General features: G+C 35.4%; 1 protein-coding gene across 1 annotated transcript in view; it reads right to left on the bottom strand.

The window, feature by feature from the left end:
• The window catches only part of SLC6A19 (solute carrier family 6 member 19), a 54,656-nt gene that overhangs the window by 14,413 nt on the left and 24,291 nt on the right, over positions 1-15,952 (bottom strand). The window contains exons 3-6 of the mRNA XM_051969804.1: positions 13,246-13,383; positions 10,888-11,069; positions 5,910-6,020; positions 1,433-1,545 (exon numbers count right to left, since the gene is read on the bottom strand). Coding sequence (XP_051825764.1) covers positions 1,433-1,545; positions 5,910-6,020; positions 10,888-11,069; positions 13,246-13,383 — 544 coding nt within the window. The remainder of the gene's footprint in view (positions 1-1,432; positions 1,546-5,909; positions 6,021-10,887; positions 11,070-13,245; positions 13,384-15,952) is intronic.

Below are 15,952 nucleotides of genomic sequence, written 5' to 3'. Positions count from 1 at the left end.
AATAGGAAGAGAGACCACTGGGGCTAGTGAAGGCTGAGAAAGCTTCATGGAGGATTTATAATAACATGAATGATTGAATAAAAGAATTAAATGAATGACAATTATACAGAGCTTTAAGGTTTGCAAAATGCTTAACATATATTATCTCACTTATGAAGAGGAGAGAGAACTTGAAAATAAGCCTATGGTTAAGGTAGAATTTGGACAGGTGGAGAATAGGGGGGCCCACCTGAAGAGGAAAAAAGATAGAGGCATAAAGGCAGGGAGTAAACAGATAACTGGAGCTGAAGGTATTTTCAATGGAATTGAAAGGGGGACAGCTGGAAAACTTTCCTCATAGCTCATCTTAGGGCACCCTCTTCTGTGAACAATGGCTGGGTTTTTCCCAGTGAACCATGCTCTTTTGTCTTCTTCCCCAAACATTCTTAAAACACTTTGTTTGGATTCTTCTTTGCCTCCATCCTTTCTTCCCTTTAATCATACTTAAGATACCCTGGCCATGTTCCCTTGTCTACTCCCCACTTCCCTACTATCCCCACCCAAGAGGATAAAAGTTCTTTGAGAAAAAGAATGCTTCATTTTTGTCTTTGAATCACACAACTATTACAATGTCTTGCACATAGTAGGTACTTAATGAATGTTTTGAAACTAAATTAAAGAAACATTGGGGTAAGATTAGGGAGGGCCATGAATTTCTGTCTGTAGAATGAGGAGTCCTAAAGGTTTTATAGTAGGTATATATGACATGATCAAAACCGTGTTTTAAGATTAACTTGGCAGCTATGGACAAAATAATTTATGGGGATGTAGAATAGAGATAGGCCAGATTAAAAGCTAATACAATAGTTCAGTTTTGAGATAATGGAAATCTGAACTAGACTAAGAATAGTTAAGAGAAGAAAGAAAAATACAGATATAAGAAACATAGGGAAGAAAGACTAAGCAATCTCTGATTAGATTTTATCAGAGAGGGAGAAGGAGAGATGTTGAGAATAAACCAGTGATATCTATTTACTAAAGCAGATTCCTTCAAGACCTCTATTAAGCAATTTTTCTTGACTTTGCATATACTAATATCAAGGTATCAAAAGTCACATCATTTTATGTCCTCATAAATAATAAGCCTGCATTTCTTTCTAAATATTTCTAAGTAGCTTAGAAGAATCTCCCCAAAGTTACTCAAATAGCAAGGTTTTTGCTAAACTAATTATTTATGAAGCATTCAGACTTTTTGAAGGGCTTTCATATGCATTTTTTCTTTTCATCTTACTAATAAACACCTTGACAAAAGTATAGGAGTTGCTATTACCTCTGTTTTACAGAAAGATAAACTGAGGCTAACCATATTTAATTAATTCATCCAAAGGCTCTTTCTAGTCAACCTCTGAAATCTGGAACCGAATATGACTTTTCTTTTGTGTTAGATACCTACTGCACAGAATTGTAACTGGAGAAAGAAATGAGTCCTCCGAAGGCCAGAGAAAATGAGTAGAATACTTGGGCCCCAGCATCCAACCAGGTGACTGGATTAGCCAGTTCTGTGACCTGTGAAGTCAAATGAAAAAGAATTAATCCTATAGCTCAGTAGTTTAAGATTCTCACTTTCTATCTTCTCTTTTTCTGCCTCATAATGAAGCATAGACTTTTAATAAGGAAAGAGAAACCAAGAAGTGAGGGATGTTAATGAATTTCATACAATTTAAACTTATTGCTTCTTTCTCAAGTGTTAGGGTCCAGTTTGCTTTTATTGATAACACTTGCTAAGCAAATAAGCAAGCAGTACATGTGGAGGGGAGGTAGTAGAAAATACATAAATCATTGTGAACAGAGTCAAATTGCTGATGTAGATTGCTGAATATTTTGACAAGCATGAAATTCTGCAAAGTTCTTGAAAAGGCCCAGAGCATATGTAAAAGCCAACTCTTCTGTACTAGTGATAGCTTTTGTTTCACTTCTCAGAGAGTAAAAGTCAAGTTAACTCACAACTAATTTTGTAGTTTTTTCTTGAAATGAAGACAAAATGCTATTAAAATGTGAATGGGAAAAATACTGAATGACTTAAGAAGTTTTAATAAAATTTAAAAGGATACCTTATAAATTTGGATGGATGATCTAATCATTATCTTTAGGAGATGAGTAATACTTAGGTATCCTGAAAGTAAACAGCAGCCCTGTCTTTGGGTAGAGCAGAATTCCTTTAACTTTTTCCACCAGAGACCCCTTTTGACCTGAGAAATTTTTATGTGACCCAAGGCATATAAGCACATAAAACAGGTCTGCAAATCAAACATTTACTGATGTGAAATTACAATTTCACAGCCGCCCAAAAAGACTTCATTTGGGGTCAAGAACCACTGTTTGAAAACTGGGGGCTAGGGAACATTCCATTTGCCCAGAAAAGATCTTTGTTTTTTCCCTTTTTTCTTTCTGTGAAAGGAATACCTTTTTTCATTGAAATCACCTTTAGAAAATAATTGAAATCACTTTTTGAAAACCACTTTTGAAAATACTGCATAAGAAACTAGGCATTGACCCACACTTAACACCATACACCAAGATAAGGTCAAAATGGGTTCATGACCTAGGCATAAAGAATGAGATTATAAATAAATTGGAAGAGCACAGGATAGTTTACCTCTCAGACCTGTGGAAGAGGAAGGAATTTATGACCAAAGAAGAACTAGAGATCACTATTAACCACAAAATAGAAAATTTTGATTATATCAAATTGAAAAGTTTTTGTATAAACAAAACTAATGCAAACAAGATTAGAAGAGAAACAATAAACCGGGAAAACATTTTTACAGTCAAAGGTTCTGATAAAGGCCTCATTTCCAAAATATATAGAGAATTGACTCTAATTTATAAGAAATCAAGCCATTCTCCAATTGATAAATGGTCAAAGGATATGAACAGACAATTCTCAGACAAAGGAATTAAAACTATTTATAGACATATGAAGATATGCTCCAAATCATCATTAATCAGAGAAATGCAAATTAAGACAATCTGAGATACCACTACACACCTGTCAGATTGGCTAGAATGACAGGGAAAGATAATGCAGAATATTGGAGGGGATGTGGGAAAACAGGAACACTGATACATTGTTGATGGAATATGAACACATCTAGCCATTCTGGAGAGCAATTTGGAACTATGCTTAAAAAGTTATCAAACTGAAGGGAAAGGGACCTGTATGTGCCAAAATGTTTGTGGCAGCCCTATTTGTAGTGGCTAGAAGCTGGAAAATGAATGGATGCCCATCAATTGGAGAATGGCTGAGTAAATTGTGGCATATGAACGTTATGGAATATTATTGTTCTGTAAGAAATGACCTGCAGGATGAATACAGAGAGGACTGGAGAGACTTATATGAACTGATGCTAAGTGAAATGAGCAGAACCAGGAGATCATTATATACCTCAACAACGATACTGTTTGAGGATGTATTCTGATGGAAGCGGATCTCTTCAATAAAGAGATCTAATTCAGTTTCAATTGATCAAGGATGGACAGAAGCAGCTACACCCAAAGAAAGAATACTGGGAAATGAATATAAACTGCTTGCATTTTTGTTTTTCTTCCCGGGTTATTTATACCTTCTGAATCCAATTCTCCCTGTGCAACAAGAGAACTGTTCGGTTCTGCACACATATATTGTATCTAGGATATACTGTAACCTATTTAACATGTAAAGGACTGCTTGCAATCTGGGGGAGGGGGTGGAGGGAGGGAGGGGAAAAATCGAAACAGAAGTTAGTGCAAGGGATAATGTTGTAAAAAATTACCTTGGCATGGGTTCTGTCAATAAAAAAGTTATTTCAAAAAAAGAAGAAGAAAATACTGCATAAGAACCAGAAGGTCATTATACACAGCAACAACCAGATGATCAATTCTGATGACATGGCTCTCTTCAACAATGAGATGATTCAAACCAGTTCCAATTGTTCAGTGATGAAGAGAGCCATCTACACCCAAAAAGAGGCCTGTGGAAGTTGATTATAGACCACAACATAGCATTTTCACTCTTTCTGTTGTTTCTTTGCATTTTATTTTCTTTCTCAAGTTTTTTTTTCCTTCTTGATCCAATTTTTCTTGTGCAGCAAAATAATTGTGTAAGTATGTATACATACATTGGACTTAATATATATTTTAACATACTTAACCTGTATTGGACTACCTGCCATCTAGGGGAGAGGGTGGGGAGAAGGAAGGGAAAATTTGGAACAAAAGGTTTTGCAAAGGTCAGTGCTGAAAAATTACCCATGCATATGCTTTGTAAATAAAAAGCTTTAATTAAAAAATACTACATAATAATAATCTACCCTAATAAAACATCTTGGATGATTTAGGATTGCAATTATGATTATATGCATTCCCATTTGGCTTTCAAAACAACCAAGAATGAGGTGGCATAATCATTTGTACCTTCATTTTCTTTAAATATGAAGAGAATGAGGGTCAGAAACCTCAGGTCAAAACAAGTAGTTAACCCAGAACTTGAACTCTAAAATTCACTACAGCATAATGCAGCTGTGCTGAAATAATGAGCATTTTAAAATCCTTTCAATTACCACAATCTAGCTAAAGTATATTAAAAGGTGTTTGAAATTAAAAACCCAATATAGTAATGTGCCTGGGAAAGTAATCATTGATTTCAAAGGCAAGGTGTGAGAAGAGCCAGCACAAGGTGAAAGGTGTTTGCAAAAAAACTCACAATGACTTTCTCTTTGTCAAAAGGTACCTTTATTTCTGAGAAAAGGCCATGAGCAATAATTAAAGATGATTTTGTAACATGCTTTTGGGCAAGGGGAGATTATGTAGACCACCATGGAAAAAGAATTGAGGAAGGAATTGAGAAGATAAAGAATATATATTATTAACAAAGTAATCTGGAAAAATTCCCAAGGGAAGTTTGGGGATGCTAAATAGTCAGGCCTCAGAGAAGACTGGGATTTTGGAGTTGCTGAATAGTCTCAGAGACAACTGGGACAAAGAAAGCATCTAAAGAGTTTCACCTGGTTAAAGAGTTTTTATGTTTCCTAGCTGAGATTATAGAGATCGATCAAAGTCTCTTTCTTGAGGCAACAGAGCTCAATATAGGAATTTTGGCCTTGATTATCCCATACAAGCAGATAGTCTGAAGAAACTAGCTTCCGTATAGCTTTTAATAATAAACTGATTTAGGGAATCCACATCAATACTATCTCATAATACACTGCAAATACCCCAGGATTACTATCAGGAGGTGGTAGATTGAGCAGAATTATTAAATCCTGAAAAAAAGAAATAGAAACTCTCTAAGGTTCCATTGGGACTTTTATATTAGATGATACCTCCATATGTCTGGCAAACAGTGAAAGGTGGTAAGTTGAGGAGAGAAGACAAGAAATACTACTAATTCATAATTCAAGTATTTGTTCTTATTATGGATTACATCTAAGTCAGAAAATAGAGCCTGGAAATTCCAATAGACTTAGGGTGATAAATACCAATCACATCCAAAGAGAGAACAGTGGAGACTGAATGTGGGTCGAAGCATAGTTTTTCATCTTTTTGTTTGTTTGTTTTCTTTCTCATGGTTTCCCCTTCCCCCTTTTTGGCATGATTTTTTTCTTACACAACATGACAAAATGGAAATAAATTTAAAAGGATTGCACTTATTTCACCTATATCAGATTGCTTGCTTTCTTGGAGAGGGGAGAGATAAAGGAAAGGAGAAAAATTTAAAGCACAAAATCTTCCAAAAATGAATGTTGAAAATTATCTTTACATGTATTTGGAAAAATAAAAGATTATTAGGAAAAAAATAAGAAAATACAGCTTGGGTCCAGGACTGAACATATTCGATTGTATTTCTTAACCCCATTACTAGGCTGTATTCTAGAGCAGACAAAAGTACTTACATTAGGTGTAAAAAGAAAGACAATTCCACTGGTGGCCCCTTTCAATGTCAAGCCACGGATAAGGAAAATGGTCAAGACAACATAAGGAAGAGTTGATGTGATATACACTGCCTGAAAAGAAAGTAACGTATTTTAAAATGTGAAGATAAAACAGAACCAAAATACTTTTTCACAAAGAGCTCCCTTCTAGCTCTGAAAGCTATAATCCTTCCATTCTAGATTGAAAATAATTTGTCTAATAAGATTAAAAGTACAATTGCCAAGTTTTGTCAATTTATTTCTAAAACACCTTTTGCATCCATTCCTTCCCTTCCCTCTACACATATACCCAACCACTTTGATTCAGAACCTTATCACCCTTCATTTGAACTATCACAAGAAGTCTTTTAATTGGCTTCCTCACTTTCAAACTCTCCTTTTTTAAATCTTTTTCCTTATAGCTGTCAAATTAATATTCCTAAAGCAAGGCCAGATCAAGTCACTATCCCATTCAAGAAGCTCTAGTAATCCCTTATTATCTTTAGGATAAAATACAAGTTTCTCAGTTATTTACATTCCTTCACAGTCTGCTTCTAGATAGAATTGTGAAAGGAATGAACGTGAACTTGGAAAGACTTTGAGACACGTAGTGAAAGATGGAAGAGACTGGTGAGTTGATGAGATCACAAAGAATTGGACACCAGTGAACCACTAAACAGTTACTTTTTCCAGGTTACTGTTGAGGGGTGAGATACCCTAACCGTGTTTGTCACAGGTTTTGCAAAAGAATTCAGTCTCAGTCTCCAAATAAGATTTGGAAAGAGGGCTTTATTTTCACTGAGCAATTCTCAGTGGGCTTCTGATTAGAAGGTAGCAAATATTGAGGAGACAGGGTTCAATTTTATTTAGCTTTCTATGGCCCAGGGGCTAGGGAGTGATCTCTGGATGAATTGAAAGAATAATCTCCAGGTCAATAATGGCCAGAATCTTTAAGTGAATTGAGATGGGGATTATTTTAGGAGTTTCCCTAGACCAGGTGAAAGGGTGGGGAAGGGTCATCAGGAAATTCAGGGTTTTCTGATCCAGGCCTCCCCACAAAGATCAGGAAACCAAAGAGTCCTATTACATCATTATTGCACATTAATATCCTTTGCACACTCTTCAGCTTCGCCAGACCCATTTTTATAAACTATTTCCTCCCTGGGAATACTTTCTCTTCTTGTTTATTTATCTCTTTCTTAGAGAATCCCTGAGTTCTATGAAAACTCAGCTCAAGTGCCATCTTCTGCCTGAAGCCTAACCCCATACCCATAATTAGTAGCATGCAGTAAAGGGGGAGCCCCTTACTGTGTATTTACCTGGCATATTGTTTGTATTTATGGGTTCAAAATGTTTCTTCTCTGATGAGGTCTTTAATGTTAAGTATGGTTAGCAGAGGAATTAATAAAAATTAATCCCTGAGGCAAGCAGGGAGAAGGCTCTGATAGAGATCAATTTAGCTGCATGGTCCCACCCTTTGGGGAGATTATCCAGTCTGAAATCCAAGTTATGCCAAACACCTGAGACCACCCTGTGTAGCAGTCTCACTTTGCCATGCCCTATCAGAAATCCAAGTCATGCTCCTAAGGTTAAATTTTCCCTATGAAATCTATTTATTTGGCATCCTATGGCTGCTGCCTTCCTTTGGGTCAGTCCACCAGGGCTGTATCTTTCTCCTTATTTCCATCTCCATGTCACGTGGTATCTCCCTTAACTCCACTATGCTTTCCAACCTCACTTCTCCTTTCAGCTAAGAGTGCTAAATCCCTTTCAGGATTTAGTCTGCCAGTTAAAAGCATGCCCCAACCTCATGGGATGCTCCCTTTCTACTGATTATCATAAGTTCCACTGAGAAACTTGTCTTTCATATGCTCTCCCAATTCTATTTCATATTTACCATTCCTGATGTCTATTGTATTCTTTCATTTTGTTTGTAAATTCTTCCCTAAACAAATCTACCTTTTGCCAAAGAGAATGGCCATTGTGAATTCTTCACATGACCAAATCCCAATTTTTGGTGTCTACCATCATCTACATTAACCACATCACTCTTCATAGAATGTAAGCTTCTTGAGGCAAGCTTGATATCCTGTGTCTAGCATAATGCCTGACACATTGTAGACACTTGATAAATATCTCTTTTTTTTGGCAAGGTTTTTGGGGTTAAGTGACTTGCCCAGGTTACATAGCTGATAAGTGTCAAGTATCTGAGGCTGGATTTAAACTCCATCCTTCTGACTCCAAGACTGAGGCTCTGTTCACTGAGTCATTTAGCTGTCCAAATAAATACCTCTTGTATGAATGAATAAAGAAATGAACACATAAACTTGGAATATGCTTAGCTGCAGTTACAGTATTCGCCAGAATAGAATTAATTCTCTTATTCTGAATAGCCAAGCATATATAAGTTAAGTGACCAGATGTCTGCATTGGCCAAGGAGATACAAAGGTTTTTTTTGTTGTTGTTGTTATTGTTGTTTGTTTTTTAATGTCCTTCTCTGAGTGGACATGTACCCTGGAAAACCTGGCAAATTGCAAAGGTAGTTGAATTACTGACAAATAGTGTAATCCTGTGAAATATTTTGTAAATTACCACAGAGAAATAAAAGGGACTAGTTGTGTAAAAAAAAAAAAAAAGTAATGTAAACAAGTTATGCCCCATTTAGTAGAAAGACTTGGATCAGGGAATCATTTCTATGTAGGGTAAGAAAGCGTGTTTATCGTTATGGAATATTATTGTTCTGTAAGAAATGACCAGCAGGATGAATACAGAGAGGACTGGCAAAACTTACATGAACTGATGCTAAATGAAATGAGCAGAACCAGGAGATCATTATATACCTCAACAACCATATTGTATGAGGATGTATTTTGATGGAAGTGGATCTCTTTGATAAAGAGAGATAATTCAGTTTCAATTGATCAAGGATGGACAGAAGTAGCTACACCCGAAGAAAGAACACTGGGAAATGAGTATAAACTGCTTGCATTTTTGTTTTTCTTCCTGAGTTATTTATACCTTCTGAATCCAATTCTCCCTGTGCAACAAGAGAACTGTTTGGTTCTGCACGCATATAATGTATCTAGGATATACTGTAACCTATTTAACATGTAAAGGACTGCTTGCCATATGGGGGAGGGGGTGGAAGGAGGAAGAGGAAAAATCGGAACAGAAGTGAGTGCAGGGGATAATGTTGTAAAAAATTACCCTGGCCTGGGTTCTGTCAATAAAAAGTTATTTAAAAAAAAGAAAAAAGAAAAAAAGAAAGCGTGTTTATTGTGTGCCAAGCATTGTTCTAAATACTTTATAAATATTATTTCATTTGATTCTAACAACCCTGTGAGATAATATCCCCATTTTACAGATTAGAAAACTGAGGTAAACAGAAATTAAGTGACTTGCCCAGTGTCACACCACTAGTAAGTGTGTGAAGCTGGATTTGAATTCAGTTCTTCTTGACTCTGGGCCCAGAATTCTATCTACCACACAGTCTCTAGCCCTATTAATTTATCTTCATCATAGGCCAGGATTCTATGTGGATCCTTTTTCTTGAGGCAAGGTGGAAAGTAAATAGGATACAAGACTTGAGTCAAGATGAGCTTAATTTGAATCCTGCTCCCCACACTAATCGGTTGTGTAATTCTGGATAAGTCGCAGTATTCTCAGGTGTGGCTCTTTCTAACAATGAGATGATTCATGCCAGTTCCAGTGATCTTGTGATAATGAGAGCCATCTACACCCAAAGAGAGGACTGTGGGAACTGAGAATGGTTCACAACATAGCATTCTTACTTTTGTGTTCTAGTTTGCTTAAATTTTATTTTCTCTCTCTTTTTTTTTACTTTTGATCAGATTTTTCTTGAGCAGCAAGATAATTATATAAATATGTATGCCTATATTGGATTTAACATATATTTTTACCATACTTAACATATATTGGATCACATCCTATCTAGGGGAGAGAGTGGAGGAAGTAGAGGGAATTGGAACACAGGGTTTTTGAAGGGTCAGTGTTAAAATATTATCCTTGCATATGTTTTGAAAATAAAAAGCTTCAATAAAAAAGTTCAGGCTCAACAAGGATAATAATGACACTAATATTACAAAGTTGTTGCAAGGATCAAATGAGATAACATAATGTAAAGTATTTTGTAAAATTTAAAGTATTACATAAACATTAGTTAGAAGTAGTGGTGGTGGTGATGGTGATAGTTGTAGTAATAGTAATAGTAATGGTGGTGGTAGTGGTAGTAGTGGTATAGTAGAAATAGTGGCAGTAGTAGCAATGATAGTGATGGTAGTAGTAGTAATAATAATAATAGTATTTCCCATTAATTTTAGATTCACCAGTATACTGTTATGATCATTTCTCGAGGCAATAGGGACTATTGGACAGGGCACTGGGCTGAGAGTCAAGAAGACTCAAGTGTACATTCTATATCAAACACTTACTAGATCTATGAACATGGACAAGTCACTTAGACTCCCTGTGCCTCAGTTTCTCCATCTTTATATGAGTAAATTGGACTCACTTTCCTCTTATAGGCATCTAGGTCACAAAGTGGATAAAGTGCTGGATTTAGGGAGACCTGAATTCTAATCCCACAACAGTCGCTATCTTATGACCTGAGACAAGTATTTAACCTGTTTGTCTCAGTTTTGTTAGTTGTAAAATGAAGATAGTAATCACTATTACTTCCCAGAGATCTTGTGAGAATTAAAATGGATAACATTTGCCAAATGTTTTACCAACCTTAAAGTACTATATAAATCACCACCACTACCACCACCACCACCAGCACCACCAACTAAGGTCCCTTTCAGCTCCCAATCTATATCTTATGATTTTTCTCTAACCTAGAGACTGAGGTTTCAAAAGAAGTCATTCTTATCCCTTCCATCTTTTTCTTTCCCTCCCTCTAGCTCCAGGCATCACACCAATGATTTTAAATCTGAATACCTTTCCAGTTGTTTCAATGCCTCTGATGATACACACATAAAGGACACTCCAAGCACATGTCAAACTCAGCAAGATCCACCACTGAATATCTCCTGAATCATCAATGGAGGTAGAAATATTTAAAGTTTCTCGATACCAATAATAATCCACTGAAGAACTCTGGGCACACTCCTCTACATAACCTGAAGTGGGAACAAAACAGTGTTTAGCAAATTTTCTGCTATTGGCTCTGCAGTAAGTAAATTAATTGGAAATTAGTGATAATGTTGGTAGCTTTTCTTTTTAGAAAAAGCCACTGGACCATCATCCGAGGCTTAGAAGAATTCCTGGGAACTGGCTTCCTGGAGGGACTTTTCAGTCAAGAAGAATGAGGCTAATTGGCAAAGTGGATAGAGCAACAGCTCTGGAATCAGGAGATCCTGAATTTAAATATGACCTCAGGCACATACTAGCTGTGTGACCCTGGTCAAGTCATTTAACCCAGATTCCCTTCCCACCCCTACCCCAAAAAGACAAAGTCCTAAAAATAGTGAAATGTAGCTCAATGTATGCAGAATTCCACTGAACCATTTTCTTCACCTTTTTTTCCATTGCCCTTCAGTTCTTTCAGTGAAGACAAGAGGGTACAAAGTAGAGTGGAGAGAAAGGCTGTTAAGTCAATTTATCTACACTGGAGCCTGATTGTGAAATTAATTTTTAACAGTTAGAGGTGAGATGAACAATAAGTAATAGGTCCCTTTAAATAAGGTGTAAAACAAGGATATCTCATGCTGAATTCTATATTGAGCTGGGTTTTGGAGAGTGATATCTGGGGGCATGATCATGAAAGATAATTTCAAATACTGTTTAAAGGAGCTAAAGTTCTCCAAAAATTATTACATTCTTACAAGCCCTGATGAAAAGGCTTCAATAAGAAGTTCTGGATCCACAGACAGAAGTAAGGGATCTGGGAAAGAGTTGAAGAAATACCACTTGACCCAAGCAATGATGATGTTGTAGTACAAAGGTACCTTAAATGAAACAAACATGGAAGCAATACCTAGAGGGAGTTTTGAATCCACAGGTACTACTCTAATGTAGATAGAAACAAAGAAGCAACTGCTTTATACTTAGGGAATGGGTACTTTCTCACTATGAAATTCTAAGGGCCAGGAACTGGTTCAATTAATTTGCTTTATGCAGTATCTAATAGCATACCAAGAACAGATTACTTCAAATAATTATTTTTGAAGATGGTATGTGGCACAAACTTACTTATTAACTAGGATCTTCTAGTTGAATAATCCAACAATCATTTATTAGGTGACTACTCTATGTCAGACACTGGTGGGTGCAAAGATGAAAAACAGATCCTCTCCTCAAGGAGCTTAAAATCTCCTTCTCTTCTTAGCCTTAATAATATATATTTCTATAGTTCTTTTAAGGCTCACAAAGTACTTTCATCACAATAATCACTGAGAGGAAGGTAGTATTAATGTGACTATCCAATCAATGAACAAATTGAAATCCAATGAGATTTAGGCCACTGGTTCAACATTACACAGTTAGAAGTGGTAAAGCTGAGATTTGGATCCAGATCTGCTGACCCCAAAACTAGCACCCTTAACTACAGCACCAATTGGCCTCATAAAAAAATCTCCATTTCAGGCTGTGATTCCATCTGGAAATTTATAAGGAAGAAGCAGAGTGTTGTGGAAAGGATATTCAGTCTAGAATGAGTGTTCCTAATTTTACATTCTGGCTCTGCTACCTGTGTGATCTTAAGCAAATTCACTTCATTTTCCCGGGTCTCAGTTTCCTCAATAATAAAATAAAGGGATTAGATTAGATAATTTTAAGGTCCCATCTAGCTCTCTAGCACTAAAAGTAAAATTCTATGATCTTAGACTTTTTCCCTCTTTAAAATGTAATTTAAAAAAAAGAATAAAGTTCACACACAAACAGAACAGCTATTTCATTTCATGTTGATACCAGGTATGCTGTATTTTAAACATATCTTAAATTCCAAAATATACATTCATGAAATTGAAACATTAAGGAGTAATAATGATGATGATGATGACAATAACTTGCATTATATACTGCTTTAAGTTTGCAAAATACTTTAAATACATTATATCATTCTTCATTTAAAATGGAAAGTATTTCATTAAAAGACTCGATAGAAAATTCCTTTAAATAATAAGCTCTCATTTAATCTCACTCTGCTCAGTGCATTTAAGATATACATTTTGGTTTCTATTCCAGTTTTTCCATTTTGCACTTCCATTGGTTAAAGTGACACATAGTTGCATTCATCATGGAAAACCAAGCAGTGATGGAATAGCTCCAGCTAATACCAAAGGCCCTGGATATTACCTGTTCTGTTTTCATTGAGTGGGCATGTGCTCCAAGGCAAGGGATCTTGGAAAGAGTTGAAGAAATACCACATGACCCAGGCAACGATGGTATTGTAATACAAGCCTACCATAAAGGAAACGAACATGGAAGCAATGCCTAAAGGGAAAGAGGAAGAGTTATGAATTATGATGAAATGTATCTACTTCAATTCAAATAAACAAACATTTATAACCCGCTATGTTTAAAGGCACTGTGCCAGGCAAATGAAGATTATTTACTTAAACCAAACATAATTTGCTTTTTGATAGTCAAAACAATGATAAGGTGATATTTGACCTCTGGGATACTATATGGGAAAAGATATAGAATATACAGGGTATCCCAAAAGTCTTAGTGCAGTATTAAGCTATTAAAGCTCTAAAAGTATACTAAAGTTTTTAGTACATCCTGTACATTTCAGAATTTAATAGGTTTTTAATTTTTTTTTGGCAGTGAGTAAAGACTTTCTATTTTATTTTATTTTATTTATTATAGCTTTTTATATGCAAAACATATGCATGGGTAATTTTTCAACATTGACCCTTGCAAAAATTTATTATTTCAACTTTTCCCCTCCTTCCCTCCACTCCCTCCCTTAGATGGCAGGTAGTCCCATACATGTTAGATATGTTAAAGTATGTTAAATACAATATATGTATATATATTTATACAGTTATCTTGTTGCACAAGAAAGATTGGATTTAGAAAGAAGGTAAAAATAACCTGAGAAGAAAAAACAAAACTACAAGCAAACAATAACAGAAAGAGTGGAAATGTTATGTTGTGGTCCATACTCATTTCCCAGTGTTCTTTCTCTGGGTGTAGCTGGTTCTGTTCATTACAGATCAATTGGAACGGATTTGGATCCTCTCATTGTTGAAGAGAGCCACGTCCATCAGAATTGATCATCATGTAGTATTGTTGTTGAAGTGTATAATGATCTCCTGGTTCTGCTCCTTTCACTTAGCATCAGTTCATGTAAGTCTCTCCAAGCCTCTCTGTATTCATCCTGCTGGTCATTTCTTATAGAACAATAATATTCCATAACATTCATATACCACAATTTATTTAACCATTCTCTAATTGATGGGCATCCATTCAGTTTCCAATTTCTAGCCACTACAAAAAAGGCTGCCACAAACATTCTTGCACATACAGGTCCCTTTCCCTTCTTTAATATCTCTTTGGGGTATAAGCCCAGTAGTAGCACTGCTAGATCAAAGGGTATGCACAGTTTGATAACTTTTTGAGTATAGTTTCAAATTGCTCTCCAGAATGGTTGGATCCATTCACAACTCCACCAACAATGCACCAGTGTCCCAGTTTTCCCACATCCCTTCTAACACCCATCATTATCTTTTCCTGTCATCTTAGCCAATCTGACAGGTGTATAATGGTATCTCAGAGTTGTCTTAATTTATATTTCTCTGATCAATAATAATTTGGAACACCTTTTTATGACTAAAAAGAGTTTCAATTTCTTCATCTGAAAATTGTTCATATCCTTTGACCATTTATCAACTGGAGAATGGCTTGATTTCTTATAAATTAAAGTCAATTCTCTATATATTTTGGAGATGAGGCCTTTATCAGAACCTTTAGCCATTAAAAAATGTTTTCCCACTTTATTGCTTCCCTTCTAATCCTATTTACGTTAGTTTTATTTTTAAAAAACATTTATATAAATTTGTGTTGTCTTTTGTTTTTACACTCCCTAGATTTCCCCCCATATTCTTCCTTCTCCTTCCTCCCAGAATACCAAAAATACCAGGAGGGTGGCTCTTCACTGGCAAAGTAAGGATACAGTAAAACTACCACTGAAACTAATTTGGAGGTGGAGGAAGGAGAGAGCCAGTAGCAAAAGCATAAATTATAGAATAAAAGGACCAATTTTATTATGTTACATCATGCTCAATAGTTTAATTAGGTTAAAAAGTATTGCATATTTGTAGTTCTTAGGGATCAGTTTTAAAGAATTTATAAATATTATTTATAATTAGAACATCCATATTTATATGTAAATGGGTACTGCTAATAGGATCTTCTTTTCCCCAAACTTCCAGGCATGAAAAAAATGAATCATTTTTAATGTTTTCCCTTGCTCCCATGGTCTTTTTTGTCTGTAAGTGCTTCAATTTCTTTTAATGTTTCTCATATCTATCCCTTCCATGTTCCTAAAAAAGGTAACTCTTAACATATCATTTCCCTTTTCAACTACCTTCCATTGTTCCCCATCACGTTTAGGATCAAGAATAAAGTACTTCTTTATTGGAGACTAAGCTTTGTTTGATACCTTTGGTCCAGACTATCCTTTTGGTACCATTTATTCATTTTCTTACACTGTTATTTGTCTTTTCATAAGAATTTCATATTAAAAAAATGGTCTTGTAAAAGTTCTAAAAAAGATAAAATACTTTACAATATTATTATTAGTTGTTGCTGTTATTATTATTATGCCACTAACTATAATGGTGAAACTGAGCATGTATAACTATAGCATTTTTTTTTCAATTCAATTCAATTTCAGATCCAATTCAAATCTATGAAGTATTACATCTGGGGAAAGCATTGTATTTATTACTGGAGATTAAAACCAACTTTTCTTGTCTTCAGGAAGCTTCCATTCTTTAGCTTTTAGAATTTCCATCTCAATTTAATATACCCAAAAGGAAATTTATCATTTTCA

Source organism: Antechinus flavipes, chromosome 1 (genome assembly GCF_016432865.1).
Source record: "Antechinus flavipes isolate AdamAnt ecotype Samford, QLD, Australia chromosome 1, AdamAnt_v2, whole genome shotgun sequence".
NCBI lineage: Eukaryota > Metazoa > Chordata > Mammalia > Dasyuromorphia > Dasyuridae > Antechinus > Antechinus flavipes.
This window is presented reverse-complemented; position numbering and strand designations above follow the sequence as displayed.